The following is a 16305-nucleotide window of genomic DNA, read 5'->3' as shown; positions in this document are numbered from 1 at the left end:
AAACAAACAAAAAAAAACTAAGCCTACTCTTACTACGGGCTCTAGCAATCATACTCCCTGGTATTTACCCAAAGGCGTTGAAAGCTTACATCCACACAAAACCCTGCACATGGATGGTGATATTAGCTTTATTCATAACTGTCAAAACTTGGAAGCAACTAGGATGTCCTTCACTTGGGTGGATGGATAGATAAACCATGGTCCATCCGGACAATTATTTGGTGCTAAACAGAAGTGAGTTATCAAGTCGTGAAAAGATATGGAGGGAACTGAAGTGCATGTTATTAAGTGAAAAAAGCAACCAATCTAAAAGGTTGTATGATTCCAACTGCATGACGTTCTGGAAAAGGCAGAACCACGGAGGCAGTGAAAAGATCGGTGGTCGCCAGGAGCTCGGGGTTGGCGGAAGGATGAATAGGCAGAGAGCAGAGGATTTTTATGACAATGAAACCATCCTGCATGATTCGATAATGGTAGATACATGACACCTTTATTCAAACCTAGAGAACATGCAATGCCAAGAGTGAGCCCCGATGTGAAGTGTCGTCTCTGGGTGTAATGGTGTATCAGTGTAGGGTCACCACTCTGGTGGTGGGGGATGGTGATAATGGGGGACTGGGCATATGGGGGGCAAGGGGTACAAAGGAAGTCTCTGTACAATACTTTCCATTTTGCTGTGAACCTAGAACTGCTCTAAAAAGTCTATTAAAAATTATATATATGCATATATATATATAAAATGCTAGTTGCTTCTGAGAGATAGGATTTAGCATAATTTTGCTTTAATTTTCCTTTTGCTTATGTCACATCTCATTTTTCTTCAGTAATCATGTCTCACTTTTTTTTTTCTTACCCCCAAGGAAAATCACTTCTCAAAGAAAGTCTACAGAAGGGACTACTTGGCCACATACCTAAGAAGCTTTCCTCAACAGATGTCCCATCACGATAAGATTTAACACGACATTTTAGAGTCATGCAACTACGTGAGGAAAAAAAAAGGTGACAGTAACCTGTGTCGGAACTGGATAACTGGATGCCGACGTCCCGGAGGAGACGCTCTGTTTCCTCCAGCCAGGACAGCGACAGACGCAGGATGTCCAGCACCACCTTCTGGAGCCCTGAAACAGGTGGGCTCACCTGAAGGTTCTGAAGCATGTCCACCTCTTTCTTCAGGTCCTTGCTACAGCAGGACATTTTCATGCATGCCTGGGAAGACACGAGATCATGAGGAGCCCAGATCCTGTCACTGGAGACGGCACCTGAAGAATGACGCTGTCACTTTTGCCGTGAAGCAGACCGTGCGCCAGGCTGGGCGCACTGGAACAGCTCCGCTTTTGGGGCAGCTTTCGCTCTTTTTTTTTTTTTCCACTCTAATTTGGACTTTGGATGGCCAAAGAGACCCCACTTTTAGGTATCTGTGGCAAATTGCCAAGGACCTCTGGCAGCAACGGGAGCCAAGTCTGGCAACTTCCGTTCGTCAAAATTCCTGTTGAGATCAATGTCTCAGCTGGTCAGAAAGCAGGGTTTCCTGTCTCAAAAGGGTGCTGACAAGCCAGCGTTTGCGCAGGCTCCCCAAATAGTAGCTGCTTATTTCCAGAGAAAGCAGAAGCAGCTGCCTGTTCTGGAAGGCTCCATTTCGGTGTGGGAGCCGTGGGGGTTTAGGCAGACTCCTGGGCCCGTCTCTTCCAGAATCAAAAGCAAAAGAGGCACACACACACACACACACAGACCCCAAAACAATAGCCTTTCCACTGCTGGGCCAAAAAATATATATATATATAAAATAATTTAAATAAAACGCAGGAATGTTCTTTGATTTCTCTGGAAATAACAGGAGACTTACTTATTCATTTATGCGTGGGTCTGGGGCCTCCCCAAGTCTGTCCCAGAAGCGTGTCAGGCCTCTTTCCTTGGCCATACTAAATTCATCTGGGAGGCATTTTTTTGAGGCTCTTTGTTTTCTGCTCCCAAACAGATTTCTCCAACAAGAGAAAAGGACAAAAGAGAGCAGAGCTTTTCTGCCTGACCTGCTCCACGAACCCTGGGCAACTTCCCAAACCAGCAGCACAAGAATGAGATGAAGGGGACATTTGTAAAAAGCCGAGAGAGGCCACCTGACAGCTGTCTAAAGATGCCTTCAGCTTCTCCATGTTCTCTATGATTGCCTCCTGTTTGGAATTGCTGAGCTGAGTCTCCTTCTGCAGCGTCCATTTTTTTTGCTGAAAGTTGATGTTGTCCTCAGTGACCTGGGTAATCTTCTCTATTAGCTGGTGAGAAAAAGAAAAGAGAGATTTACAGGACAGGGTGGCTCTGGGAGGGGAGCTGGGAGCATTACTTCAAGCTCCCGGGGCCACAGGTAAGCAGGGAGGCCCTGACATGTCTTGGTGATGGCTCTGGAGGAGGATATTGGCTCTGTCTCCAGGACATGTCTCCCGCCTTTAAGAGCCAAAGATCTATAATGTTGTCATGGGTTTGTTCATGAGTTTGTTCTAGATTCTTCTGCATGGTAGCAGTGATTTATAACACGGAGCCTGATGCTGTGGGCTCGTGAATAGCAAGTCAGTGTCTGCAGCTAATGAAAGCGGCCCATGTTGGGTCTTCTCACATATGCATGGACACGAGTGTTGGAAAGAAAATCAAAGAATGACAAGGCAATCATTATGGCCAGAAGTCCACCCTCATGACCATCACTTCCCTTCAGAAGGAAGAAGTGAGAATGCCTCGTCTAGGGAGAGACAGCATCCCCCTTTGAAGGTGCTAACGAAGGGTAAATGTGTGTGTCTGGAGACCAGAAATAGGCCTGAGTGGTTTAATTTGATTTTCACAGAAACATTTCAAGGGAGTTTAACTGGCTTTTACTTTAAAAGCCAGGAAATCCCATAAAATCAAAACAAATCTTTATGGTGTAGCAACAGTGTGAAAAATATATACCACCAACAAAACACAGTAGCATATGCTTCCAGTGTCTGGAGTCCCAGGTCCCCGAAGGGGGAAGTAACAACGCGAGACAAACCTGTTGATCAGTGATGGGCTTGTCCAGGAACGGCTTCACTCGTCCGTAGGTGGCCTTGATGACTTGACTTCTGAAATGCTCCAGCTACAGCACAAAGGGAAGGCGACACAGTGAGCGGGGCTGGTGGGAGTTCGCAAGCCCGGGTGCGGTGTTTCCAGCGCTGGGGGTCCAGGAGGGAGAATGGTCCTTGCACCGCTAACTATCATTATGGGTCACAAAAATCTTCACTTCTCACTGGAAGGGGCAGTGCCGACAGAAGAGAACAGAGCAGCAGATTTTAATTACTTTTTACGTCTGCCTGCCGAGCCCAGAGGACCCACGTGGGCAGCGTACACACGCCTCGTGCCCTTGGAAGAACCACTTGGTGCCAATTATCCAGTGGGAAGTCTGGGGCCGGGAGCGTTCTTCCCTAATTGTTAAGTTGGCTCCAGACTGCGAAATAAATATTGAAGCCGTCAGCCGAAGTAAATGGTGTCATCAGCTCGGGTGCCTGGCGAGAGGACAACATGCTCCCTTCTGCCATTCTGGGCCTCCAACCGTCCATGTCCTGAACACCGTGTCTATTGTCTTCGTCTCCCCAGAGCCTGGTACGGTGCCTGGCAGAGTGGGCGCTCAATACATATTCATCAGATGCTCGTATGCAGAGACATCTGTCCGAAAACCGGGTCCTCTACTTCGGTTCCACCGGCTTCTATCCAGTGCCTCCTGGGCGCTGGTGTTTTCAGATTACGGCTGATGAAACAGCACAGTTAAATTAAATCAGGGCACAGAGAAGTTCAAGTTCAAGGTGTCTGGTTCCCAGAGAAGTGAGAGGCAAAGAAGCCCCCTTTCTCTGAGAATTTACTAACAGCCTGGGTTTTTGGCTCACTGGCAAAATACGGTCATTGACTCTAAAACAGAAAATTACCAAAAAAAAAATTACCCTGAAATTGCCCTGAAAATTACAAAAAAATGAACACACAAAACAAAAATAACAACAACAACAAGTAAAAATGAGCCCTGAAGGGAACATAAATGCCACTGAACCAATTTAAAAGTCAGAAGGTCCTAATATGCAGGGTTTACTATATTCCGTGGGCCTCTGGGAACACAAGAGTGGACTGATGAATCTCTGAAGGACCCCCATGCAATCAGCCTGCCCAGCGCTGACCGGGGTGGGAGGTGTCTCGAGGCATTCCAGGCCACTCTCTGGATGCACACACAAAGGATCGAACTAGCCCAGGAAGAGGTTATGTAGAGAGAGGGCCCTGTGGATATGCACCCCATGACCACCAGAGGCACCCAACAGCACTGCCTGGGGACAGGTCCTCTTGGTTCATGGGCTCAGTTCTGGTGCCACTTGTCTGGGGAAGTGCAGAATCTCAGACAGGCAGCAGGGCCATGGAAATACAGGGGTGGAAAGGGAAGGTGGCAGAGACAGGACTCATCCTCTATCTCCTGGGTCTAGACCTGGAGGAATCTCAGTGTCTCGTAGGGTCCTCCCAAACAACTTCTCCCTAGAGTCATAACCTGGACCTTGGTACTTGGGCAAGTGACACAGATCATGCCTTCAGGTCAGGTTTGTGTTGGGGGCTGCAGAGCACAGGAGAGGTGAGGGTCTAGTGCAGGTACACAAAGGGAGGCCCAGATTGACAGGCTCTCTGCCTTTGCACTGTGTTGGTACCCTGCAGAGGTGACACTGGGGGTGACATCTGTTGAAGGGGCTTTAAGATCTGTCCAACAGTCAGCATCAATATTTAACTTGTGTGTGCCTCTCACAAAGCCAGGTCATGCTGCCCTGTGAAGGCTTGGAAGGTCTTTGGGAACTGGGTCTTGTGGGATAGAGGCCTCCTTTAAGGTTTTCTTGGAGGTTCACAAACCCTTCTGAGAATCCAATGGGTGACATGGTAGACTTTCTTTCCCAGAAAAACAAAAGTATGCGTACACACACACACACACACACACACACAATGTTCTTGGGTCCCCACAGCTGTCCGAGGTTGCCAGAAGACAGCCCCTTGGGGAGAAGTCCAAGGTGGGCTTCCCTCAGAGGGCCCCATTCTGGAGGGTCAGTGCCCCCCTATCCTGGCTTCCCATTTGCTCTCCCTTAGCCTTTGGTGAAGTCTTGTTTGCATGTTCTGGACCTTGCATCTGTGTCACACATAAGAGGAAGGGCCACTGGGCCACCTGGGGCCAGGATATTAGAGAAATGGCAACCCCAGATGGGCCTGTCTGAGCTTACTCACCACCCTGCCCAAGGACTTCCCCATCCAGAGAGCGTGCTGACATTCTGGGATCTTACTTTATCTCAAGGACACTGACTGGACACTGACTGTGACATCTGCTGGTCAACAGAGGAAGTGAGATCATGGTAAGTATCAGAACAAAAAATGTGAGGAAGAAAGTACTAGAAACACCATGGGATCAGGAGGTTCAAATTCCTCCCAACAGGGAACCATGAAGCAGGTTAACTGGGGCGGGCATGGAGCTGGGAGGGGCTGCCTGGGTCTCAGACAGTGGGGAACTGCTTCGGTGGACAGCTTCCCAGAAGCCTGTTCGAGGTGTCCACTGGGATGCAGAAGCCACACACGGCTTCTCCCCTGGGATAAAAGGGAGAATTCAACCACGGCCACTGTCCTCATGCGTCCCCACCAGTGGCTTGGGTGCAGAAACCCCCCTGGGAATGTGGGCCTCTGAAGGGGGCTCTGGAGCTGGCCTACCTGACCTACTGCCCTTTCCAAATTGACTTTAATGAGGTTCTCTCTGTTCCCCATTTCTTGTAGCTGAAGCAATTTCCTTCTGGAATCCTCCTGAAGCTTCTCTTCAACCTGAAATGACGATGAAAGCATATGCTTGCTGCTAATGTGATCATAATGCACTCTGGGGAACTTCCTCCAAGAGGGCTAATGGCCGTGGGGGAGTCCCCGGGAGGCAGGGGGTGCTGCAGCCCAGGTGGCAGGGGTCACAGGCGAGTGCAGGGTGGAGGCAGGCTCGCAGAAGCCACCCCCCAGGGTAGAGGGCCACGCTCTGCATGCCCAAGCTCAGGGTCTGATCCCCTCTGGGTCCCCGGCAAGCTGTGTGACCGCCGAACAGTGTCCTCATCTGTCAAATAGAGACGATGATCCCAGGTGCGCCTCACAGGGTTATTGTGGGGACTCAAAATGTTTCATAGAGTAGTGCCAGGACTTCCTAAGGGCGCTACTGTGCATCAGGTGCTGTAATCTGTAGAAGAGGACAGAAGGTCCACCAGGTGGCGTCATTCTAATGCTGCTAGGAACTGCCCCGTGCTGGGTACTTGATAGATGTCATTGTTACCCTTATTATCCTATTTGTCACTGCCACTTTTAGCACACTCACCAGTGGAAACCGGTCTAGAGGCTTGCTAAGCAGTATCTTTTAAGAATCGCAGATCGCAGAGAAGGCACTGACAGGGTGGGGGTTAGGTGGTGGAGAACCTGCCCCTTTATTCTCTGGTAATGTTCAAGGCCAAGTGAGCCTGCAGGTGCTCGATGCTGCCCTCTGCCGGCGATTATGCAAACCTGCAGCTGTGGCCTTCTTTTCCGAACAACCACCTTTGGAAGCACCTGTTGAGCTCAGGGCTCTGGCACTACTGGGAAATGAAGCAAACTCCCCAAAATGAACGTGAGGATTTTGTGCTGAAACAAATTCACAAGCTGTTTCTTAGGGGGCTGAGGGGAGGGGGAGTCACAGAAGTAATACAAGACCCAGAAGAACCCCGTAGAGCTTTCTTCTGAGCAGTGTGGCACAGGGGCTGTAGCGAGGGCACCTTGGCAAAGCGATCTAACCTTAGCTTCTTCCATGTACGTCCTCCCCCCACCCCCCACCCATCTGAACATGCTCTGACGTCTATTTCAGCAGACTTTCTCATACGCTGCAAAAGCCAAGTCCAGCCTGGATTCTGCCCATCTAACGAACAGCTCCCCCACACCCCTGCCCCAGCCTTTGGGGTCTTCCTGCACTGCCACTGCACTCCGTCTCTCATGCCCAGCAATCCCCAAGCCCGTGGCTCTGACCCCTCTCATCTCCAGGCCTCACCTCCATCCTTCTCCTGGTGAGCCCACCACCCCCACCGCCAGCACTGGGGACCTCTGGCGGGTGATAGGTGGCCTCCGCCTTCTTGTTTGCTTCCTCCCACCACGTTCTTCATGGTGCTGTGCCAGTTACCAGGCTGTGGAGCAGCTCGGTCTGCCAGAACTTTCTGCTGTGATAGCAGTGCTCTGCGTCTGTGCTGAGTGGTAGCCGTATCCGGTTCTCAGGCCCTTGAAATGCGGCTGGTGTGACTGAGGAACTCAGTTTTGAATTTTACCTAATCTTGATTAACTTCAGTGTGAAGAGCCACATGTGGCTAGTGGCTATGCCCCAGTGACTAAAGCCAGACCAACACGGCCTCTGGTCTAGGCTTCGCCTCCTACTGACAGGGTGGCTGGCCATGGCCTGGTTACCTAACTAGTGACTAGGGACTTGATTCCCTCATGTGTGAAATGGAGAGGATAAATGTTGGAGAGAGATGAAATATTTGGCATAATTCCTAGTGCACAGGAAGTTATAGCTATTGTTTTCATCATCATCATTATTATTTTTATAGGTTTTTATTTATTTATTTGGTCGAGAGAGCGAGAAAGAACACTGGTGGGGGGCGCAGAGGGAAAGGGAAAAGCAAACTCCCCACTGGACAAGGAACTCATGTGGGACTCAATCCCAGGACTGTGGGATCATGACCTGAGCTGAATGCGGACGTTTAACCAACCGAGCCACCCAGGTGCCTTTTACCATTATTACGGATCACAATGTAATCACACCAGTTCCCTGGTTCAAAAGCTTTCAGCAGCTTCCCGCTTGCCTGTGTGGTAGGTCACCCGAGTGCCACACCAATGCAAAACACCCAGTCAAGGACTCAAGAAGTCCATGTGAATGCCAAACAATGTAAACAAAAATGAATCCACACCTAAATAATCATAATAAAGCTGCTAAAAATCAAGAGAAAAGAAAATCTTAAGAGTGGCCGGGGAAAACAGATTACACAAAGGCACGAGAGTTAGGCTTCTAAATGACTTCGAAGTAGAAACAACAGGATCCGAGAGACAAGAGAATGATGGACCTAACGCTACCTGTAATACGCAGGGAGAGCGTCATTGCCAATGCAGAAGTCGATCCTCAGTCAAAATGTGTTTTAAGAATGAAGGTTAAATACTCATTTCCAAAGATGCATATGCAAAAATCTGAAAATTTGTTATCAGCACAGCCATGCTGGAGGAAAACACTTAAGGGTGTCCTTCAGACAGAGGAACAATGATCCCATATGGATGGTCAGAGATGCAGGAAAGAGTAGAAGGAAGGTCATGTGTGGACATGAATATTGACTATAGAGAAATAGTGATAATGTCTTCCAGACTTAGTCTATGGGACACCTGGGGGTTCATTCAGGTAAGCATCAGACTCTTGATCTTGGCTTGGGTCTTAGTCTCAAGAGTCGTGAGTTCAGGCCCTGCACTGGGTTCCATGCTGTGCACAGAACCTACTTAAGAAGAAAACAAAACAAAATAAAGGGAATAGTTTAGAAAATGACAACAATGGCATACAAACCTGGAGGGGGTGAGCAAAGTTAGCGTTCCATAGCATTGCCTTACCAAGGAGAAGGGGATAATTATCAAGGAATGTCAGATCTTGATAAGTCAAGAATGCAGATTATAGCCATTAGATTGACTGTCAAAAACAGTTAAAGAATGAGAAACTCAATTACTACTGGATTTTGGTAAGTCAAGGCTGAATGCTATTGTCTTGCTATTACTAAAAGAGTAGTAAAAGAGGAAAGAATTTCCAAGCTAATGGAGAGAAAAATGGAATGACAGAAAACCACTAACTCAAAAAAGGGCAAGAAAGAAAAGAAAAAGGAGCATCACACAGATTGTACAGCTGGCACTGAGTAGGAAGGTAGATTTAAACCCCAGGAAACCAGTGACCACATTATATATAAATGGACTAAAAAACAAAGATTGTTGAAGTGGATTTTATAAAGATGATATGGTATTTAGAAGAGATGTGTCTAAAACTTAAAACAAAGATTTATAGAAAAATAGGAAAAAGACATGCTATGAAAATTCTAACCAAAAGAAAAACCAGCATGGCTACCAATTATATATACATATTTAAAGATTTTATTTATTTGAGAGGAAGAGAAGAAGAAAGGGATGGAGAGGGACAAGCAGACTCTCCACTGAGCACAGAGCTTGATATTGGGCTTAATTCTAGGACCCTGAGATCATGACCTGAGCCAAAACCAAGAGCTGGATGCCAACTGAGCCAACCACATGCCCCACTGCCAGAATTATATTAATGACAAAGTAGATTTTAAGGGGAAAACACTACTTGAGATGAAGAGGGATTTTTTATGATGATCAAAGGGGTTTTTTTCCCCCCTAAAGAAGTGTTAAATTCTAAATTTATAGGCACCTAGTAACACCGCCTCAAAATATACAAAGCAAAAGTTGACAATACTAAAAGTAGCAATACACAAATGCACAGTATATTTAAAAAATATATACACTTCTTCAATGACTGATAGAACACATAGCCAAAAACATCAATAAGAGCATTTAAGTTTGAACATCACTGGCAAATCCGATTTTATTTTATTTTTTAAGATTTATTTATTTATTTGACAGACAGAGATCACAAGTAGGCAGAGAGGCAGACAGAGAGAGAGGAGGAAGCAGGCTCCCTGCTGAGCAAAGAGCCCGATGCGGGACTCGATCCCAGGACCCTGGGATCATGACCTGAGCCGAAAGCAGAGGCTTTAACCCACTGAGCCACCCAGGCACCCCGCAAATCTGATTTTAATGGATCAATTCTCTTCTGGATAAATTTTACCAGTTAAGAGTTGAAGTCAAGACTAGTCGAGACTGGTGGAGACATACAGGAGCACTGGAGTCAGACAGACCTGAGTTCACGTTCCGAACATGAACAGCTACTTAATCTGTGAGCACTTGGCTAACATCCTTTACCTCTGCGAGCCTCAGTTTCTCAGCTGTCAAGCGGGTTTAACACCAGTATTGACCACACGGAATCATTGTGAGATTCATGGAGATGATGGGTGTAGAGAGCCTGGCCCAGAGCGGGCACTGGGCCACACTGTCCTTGTCTTACCTTGCTCTTTTCTCGCAGCGTCTTGGAGATCACATTCTGTTCGGTAGAACTCTTCTTCAGCTCCTCCCTGAGCTTCTTCATTTCTTTCTCCATGTCTTGGATTTGCTGAAAGTTTCAACAATAGGAAATCAACATCCCTGATGGGAAGTAGGAGTTGCCTTCTGGGCTGAAAATTCTGAATCTCCATAGCTCATTTCATTGGGTTCATTAAGGCAGAAACCTAGTCTAGTATTAGCTTAATTACTTCCCTTGGGGGAAAATTCTACATCCGTGGGGCAAAGTAGGTATTTTTTTTCAATGGATGTATGGGAAACTGGGTAAAGGGAAATGATTAGCTTCTTTTGAAAATCAGCATGGATCCTGGATTAAACAGTACAAGATATCTATCAACTCATTAGAAGCTCTTCTCCGGGGGTATATTTTTGAGATCAATCTAAATAAGGGCTCCTTGGACCAAACAACGGACGCGGTTTGGAAGGACAGAACAACAGAAATTTTTCTTTTCTCCCATTTCGAGGCAGAGAACAGCAATGCTCCTGGCACAGAGAACGGGCGTCTCCTCCTCGTATCGAAGGCTCCCTACTTCCCCACGAATGGGAACTCACACCAGCTGCTGTGCAAGAGGATTCGGTGGGCCCAGGGAATGCACATTTTCATTTTAGTGCTCGTAGTTTGTTACTTATTTCCAAAGTCATCCTCTAAGGCAAACGACACCTTTTCTTTTCTTTTTGCACATTTTAATTAATTAATTTTTAAAAATAAACCTATCGTGTATTTTTATCCCCCGGGGGTACAGGTCTGGGAATCGCCAGACACCTTTTCTTTTTGTTTTGTGTTTAGGGATTGCTGTAACATTGGTATATTTCCACAAAAATATTTCTGGAAGGAAATATATGCCTTTGATAAACTCTGACAGTGGAAGATGACGCTTTGGGCACCCCGGTTTCCGTGGTGCGTCCCCCCGCCCAGCCCCAGCGGGAAGGCACCCACTGCCCAGAGAATGCTGGGAGAGTGTGTGTGTGTGTTTTTTTTTTTAATGGTATTTTCAGCCATCTCTTCCTTGAGGCTAGAGGCAGCATTTCAGAGAACTAGATGGCCAGGTTAACACTAAATCATTAAGCCCCACAGCTTGTGCTACCTAATGGGCCACGGAATCCCCTCCCCGACCCACCCCCAAGAACCCCTGAAGGTCGAAGTCTAGTCGGTCTGGGGATACCTGGCAGTGAGGAGGCTCAACTCACGATTTTGCAGAGTTTTAATTCTTTCCCTTGGGCTTCTTGGTACTCCTTGTGCGCATCTTCCTTCCGTAACTCCTCTTTCAGCGCGGAGCACTGTGGAGCGAGCGGACAGCAAGACCACGCGGGGTTGTCCGTGGGTCCCTAGTCCCCGTATTTGCCCCGACAGCGTTTCCTGTCGCTTCAGCCAGTCACTCCCCCAAATTCTCAGAAGCGAGGCCGCTTGCGTCCAAGGGACGCCCGGGACCCTGCAGCAGTTCCTAGTCACCCTTCTCACGAGTTCTGGGGGTAACGTGTGTAAATTCTTCCTCAAGGGGCGCCCGGGTGGCTCAGTGGGTCAAGCCCCTGCCTCGGGCTCAGGGCATGATCTCAGGGTCCGGGATCGAGCCCCACGTGGCGCTCCCCGTTCGGCGGGGAGCCTGCTTCGGAGCCCTCGCCTCCCAGTTCCTGCTCGCTCTCTCTCTAACTCTGCCCCCCCCTCCAATTAAGTGAATAAAAACTTTACAAATATATAGTAATGTGGATTTCTAGGGTAGCATTTTCTTTCTTTTCCCTCCAGTTTTGCTTCTCAGTATCACCTACTTCTTTTCCCCTAAAATTCACACGCATGAGGGCTGCCCAGGGCCCCCAGCTTGGGGGCAGGAGCCTCTGTGCTAAGGGCGGGCACAGGCTGGCAGAGGGCAAATACCTCATCCCGAGGTCAGTGAGGAAGGGGAAAGGGGGGAAAAAGAATCCGAATGTACTTCGGGAAGCAGAACAGTCCATACGCGGACGCTCTCCCGCATCTCTTCCCCTCATCACCAGCTCTGCAACCCGCCCTCGCTCCAGTACGCATGCGCACGCACGCACTCGCACGCACGCACGGTGAGGCGCACGCACGGACGCACGCACGCATGCGCCCCACAGAGAGCCGTGGTCCGGTGGACCTAGGGAGTCCGTGTGCTGGGTACGGTCCGGGCTCCGCCAGGCGGCTGAGCAGGTGCAGAGGCCGAAGAGCCCAACTGAGGTCAGCCTCTCACTTCTCCGAAAATGGTTTTGTTATCCGCATTTCGCAGATGTGGAAGCAGAGGCCCAATATGCTACGAGAAAGGAAAGCTCTGGGATTGGCTCCTGGTCCCTCCGACCCCAAAGCTCGCGCTCTGCATCTTCTCGGTCCCACACTGAGTGTCGGACTAAGCACCTGATGTTACTTCCTGTGCCTTTTCTTTGGAACTGCGAGTTCTAGTCCCCCCACATCCCTGCAGACAGAGCTACCGGACCAGGCAGCCGCCGGAATCTCTGAGCTGCCTCCCCGAGATGACAGCTGCTGGGTTTTACCTCGACTCATGGCAGCACACAGAGCACATGCATCCTGAGACGTCTTCATCTACAGGCTCAGGGTTCCAAAGTCAGGACTGAAACATCATTTGCAGAGTCAAAGTTACACTTTAAAAGTTCTTTACTTTGCAGAGAACCTGGCCCGTTGCCTTTAGTCTCTCCAGGAGGGCCTTTGGTGTTCGGGGCCGCCCAGCAGCTGTCTTCCCTGTGCCTTCCCTATGCCCTTGGGCACTGGCATGGTCTTGCAGCGATGGGAGAAATGGGAGTGACATTGAAAGCCGGGGTCCGGGGTACGTGAGATAAGTCATGGGACTCTGATCTGCTCTTCTGGGACAGCTTCAAGGATGGTGAGGGCACCCCGACACTCACCCTGGAGCTGAGGGCTTCAAGCTGGTGATCCTTTTCTTTGTTCTCGCTTTTTAGTTGGTTCACCTCCTGTTTGAGTCGTTCGATTTCCTCATCCTTTGTTAACAGTTCTTTCTGCAATGATGATACCATCCCTGTAAAAACATAAAATAAAAAATAAAGACTCGCCGAGGTCAAAGACGCAGGACGGATTACTGTTGCCACAGCTGTCAGCCAACTTGAGGCCGAGTCCCTTCTGAACCCAGGCTGTCCCTGGTCCTTGCTTGCAACTGAGGAGCTTGTGTCCAGGCTCCCAGAGCTGGGCCAGGGATGACACTGAAATTCGTGGAACAGTGGTTAAGACCTCAGTGAGAACAAGAAGTCAGCGAGTGTTGCCAGGAAAAGAAAAGCCTGTGGGTTTGGGCTTGGCAGGAGTGTCCACACCATGGACCTGGAGAACAAAGGCTCAGTGCAGGGAAGGACCAGGAATTTTTCACCAGAGGCCATAAAAAGTCTTGTGGCAGAAAGAGGGTGTGAGAAGGGTGACTGGATTCACACTCAGACCTGAGTTTAGAACACATTTCAACCACTTAGTAGCACGGCATTCTTGGACAAGTTATTTCCCCTGTAGGTATCTTTCACTATATCTCCCCCATGGAGTTGTTACAAGGGTTAAAGACCTATAAAGAACATAGGAGAGTGGCTGACCCATAGCATTTGTTACAGGTACCTATTATTTTTTATGGTAGCCGGCTTCTAAAATGGCCCCAGTGATCTCAGCCTCCTGGAATTCCTGCTCTGGCACAGCCCCCTCCCACCATGAGTAGGGCTGACCTGCGGAACCAGTGTGATATTGTGGAAAAGACGGACTGTGACTTCCTAGATGGGTCATAAAAGACATTGTGGCTTTCTCTTTGCTCTGTTGGATCACTCACTTGGGGGAAGCCAACCACCATATTGTGAGGATGCTCAAGCCGTCAGGGGAGAGGCCCACATTCTGGAGAATGGAGATGTCCAGCCAACAGCCGCGTGGACCAGCCTTTCTGGAAGCAGATCCTCCAGCTCCTGCTGGGGCTTTAGATGAGGTGACAGTCACCCCCGCCAATGTGTTGACTGCCCCACATGGGAGACCTTGCAAACCAAATCACCCCACATTCCTGAGCTCCACAAGCTGGATGAGATGATAAATAGTGGTTGTTGTTTTACCCGCTTACTTTGGGGATAACCGGTTGTGCAGCAGGAGATAAGTAATACATTACTGGACTTTTATGAGTAAGGACACGTGGGAAGAAGGGTGAGAAATGCTGTGGGACTGGATGAGCTCACGTGTTTCTCTTCTCGGAAGAACGTTATGCCCAATTTTATTGGTAGCTGTCAATCAGAAAAGTATGTGAAATAAAGGGCAAGTGATCCAGAATTTCATTTGAACAGTAAGCTCTGTCATAGGACATGGTGAGGTTACTTTGAAACAGGTTGATCCCTTTGGGGCTTGCCTTCTGGCTTTGTGAGGTGGGACTGGAACAACCTTTAGTCTAGAGGTGATGGGGCCTCATGACTAAGCCAACATCTTTTTGACTCTCTACCAGATACCCTGTGTATTATGAGGCCTCTCCCTTCTGGAGGCTGGGAAAATGAACCATTCCTAGCCTGTGTGAGCTTCGAGATGGTTCCCTCTGCTCCTGTTGGGTTTTCTTTCCCTGCCCACATATGTGTGCTGCTCGATACTCAGCTGAACACTGGTGGGGGACCCTCTAAAGATCACCGGGGCTCTCTCTGTATGGCTTCTCCTTTTTGGCATGCTGCCCAGCGCCCTGTAGCTGTGTTAGCTTCTCCAATGCTATCCCCTCAACATGGGGGACCCTCTGGGCTCTGCCTGGGGTCTCCTTCCTGGACTGTGGTCTGGAACCCCTCTGTGGGCACTAAGCTGGGGCAATCATAGGGTTCCTGGTTTGTTTCCTCTCTCCTGGATCATGGTCACATGAAAATAATTACTGCAGATTAATTTTTTCTTTTTTTTGGTTGCTTCAGGCAGAAGAGCCTGAAACCCAGTCTCTGTCATTCCATCTGCCCTGTACGTCTTTCCTGCCTCTCTCATTGCAGAAGCAGATGTTGTGATGGCCTATGTGAGCCTGGTCCCTGAGTGGCTACAATGAGCAAAGCCCCGGCTAAGCCAAGATGGACACCAAGGTGGAGGCAAGACACGAGCCCACCTGTTACAAGCCACTGAGCCTCAGGGCCCATTATTGCAGTGAAACCCAGCCCTGTGCTTCTGGAACTTGAATGTGCATATGACACCCCGGCGATCTCACCAATGTGCAGATTCCCCTTCAGGAGGTCTGGGCTGGGGCCTGAAACTCTGTGGTTCTTCCCTTCCCAGCGTAGGAAGGGCTCAGGAAATATCTTGAGGACAAGGAAGAGCATGAACAGGCCTGGCAGGTGGTGGCGGTAGGGGCGGGAAGTTGCAGAGTGAGGCGGAGGAAAGCCTGGGGGTGAACCTGCCGGGGCCAGGCAGTCCCGGCACAGGACGTCAAATTCATAAAGTGATGGATGGCCACTCACCTGTGCCTCAGCATTACACTCGCTCGGCCTTTGCAGCTCTGGATGAGCTTCCTGCTGTGTACAGGTGCTCTGAGAGCACGGTGCCCCATCCAGACTCACTGCCTGCTCCCCCTTGCCTGCCTCACTCCCTCCCTTCTTTCTCTGTTAATGGCCCTATCCTTCTCAGGCATGTGATTTCTCTCTAAAAACCCCAGGGGCCCCCCATCCCCCTTAGAATAAAACCCAGACTCCTCCCTGTGACTTGCCTCCCTCTCTGACCCTGCCCTCCGCCCAGTTTACCCCACTCCAGCCACACTCACCTTTAGCTCCTCCCATGCCACCAGCTGGCCCCAGCCTCAGGCCCTTTGCACTTGTGATCCCTGTGCCTGGAACACTTTTCCTCTGGCTTCCTGACTGTTCTTCCCTTTCACCTTTTCAAAGACCTGTCCTTGCCTGCCGACTAAGCTCTTCTCCCTTCACTTTCACCCCTGAGGCACTTCGCTCCCACACTGGCCAGTTTTCTCTGAAACAGGCTTATTTACCTGTTTACTTTTTTGGTGTCTCTCCCCAACTTGCAAATATGAGCCCTAGGAGCACCGGAACATTGTGCTCAGGGCTGTCTCTCCTGGCACCTAGAACAGGGCCTTACACTAATTAAGTAGGTGCTCAATTAACATGTGGAATGAATGAAAGCATCTAGGGTAAGAAAGGGCT

The 16305-nt window shown here is 49.2% G+C and overlaps 1 protein-coding gene across 9 annotated transcripts in view; it reads right to left on the bottom strand.

Moving 5' to 3' along the window:
* FHAD1 (forkhead associated phosphopeptide binding domain 1) overlaps positions 1 to 16305 on the bottom strand; it is a 135853-nt gene that overhangs the window by 54643 nt on the left and 64905 nt on the right. For 8 of the 9 annotated variants that reach the window (XR_006601672.1, XM_013048800.2, XM_045063791.1 and 5 more), the window contains 7 exons: positions 13078 to 13208; positions 11398 to 11487; positions 10157 to 10261; positions 5713 to 5820; positions 3014 to 3097; positions 2115 to 2267; positions 1011 to 1206 (listed from right to left, as the gene is read on the bottom strand). Coding sequence is in view for 8 of the 9 variants with exons in the window: in XM_013048800.2 (XP_012904254.2) it covers positions 1011 to 1206; positions 2115 to 2267; positions 3014 to 3097; positions 5713 to 5820; positions 10157 to 10261; positions 11398 to 11487; positions 13078 to 13208 (867 nt within the window). In the remaining variant the exon portion in view is untranslated. The remainder of the gene's footprint in view (positions 1 to 1010; positions 1207 to 2114; positions 2268 to 3013; positions 3098 to 5712; positions 5821 to 10156; positions 10262 to 11397; positions 11488 to 13077; positions 13209 to 16305) is intronic. The other variant, XM_013048811.2, reaches the window with a different exon arrangement.

This window comes from Mustela putorius, unplaced genomic scaffold (assembly GCF_011764305.1).
Source record: "Mustela putorius furo isolate JIRA1106 unplaced genomic scaffold, ASM1176430v1.1 tig00003853_pilon_pilon_pilon, whole genome shotgun sequence".
Lineage (NCBI taxonomy): Eukaryota > Metazoa > Chordata > Mammalia > Carnivora > Mustelidae > Mustela > Mustela putorius.
This window is presented reverse-complemented; position numbering and strand designations above follow the sequence as displayed.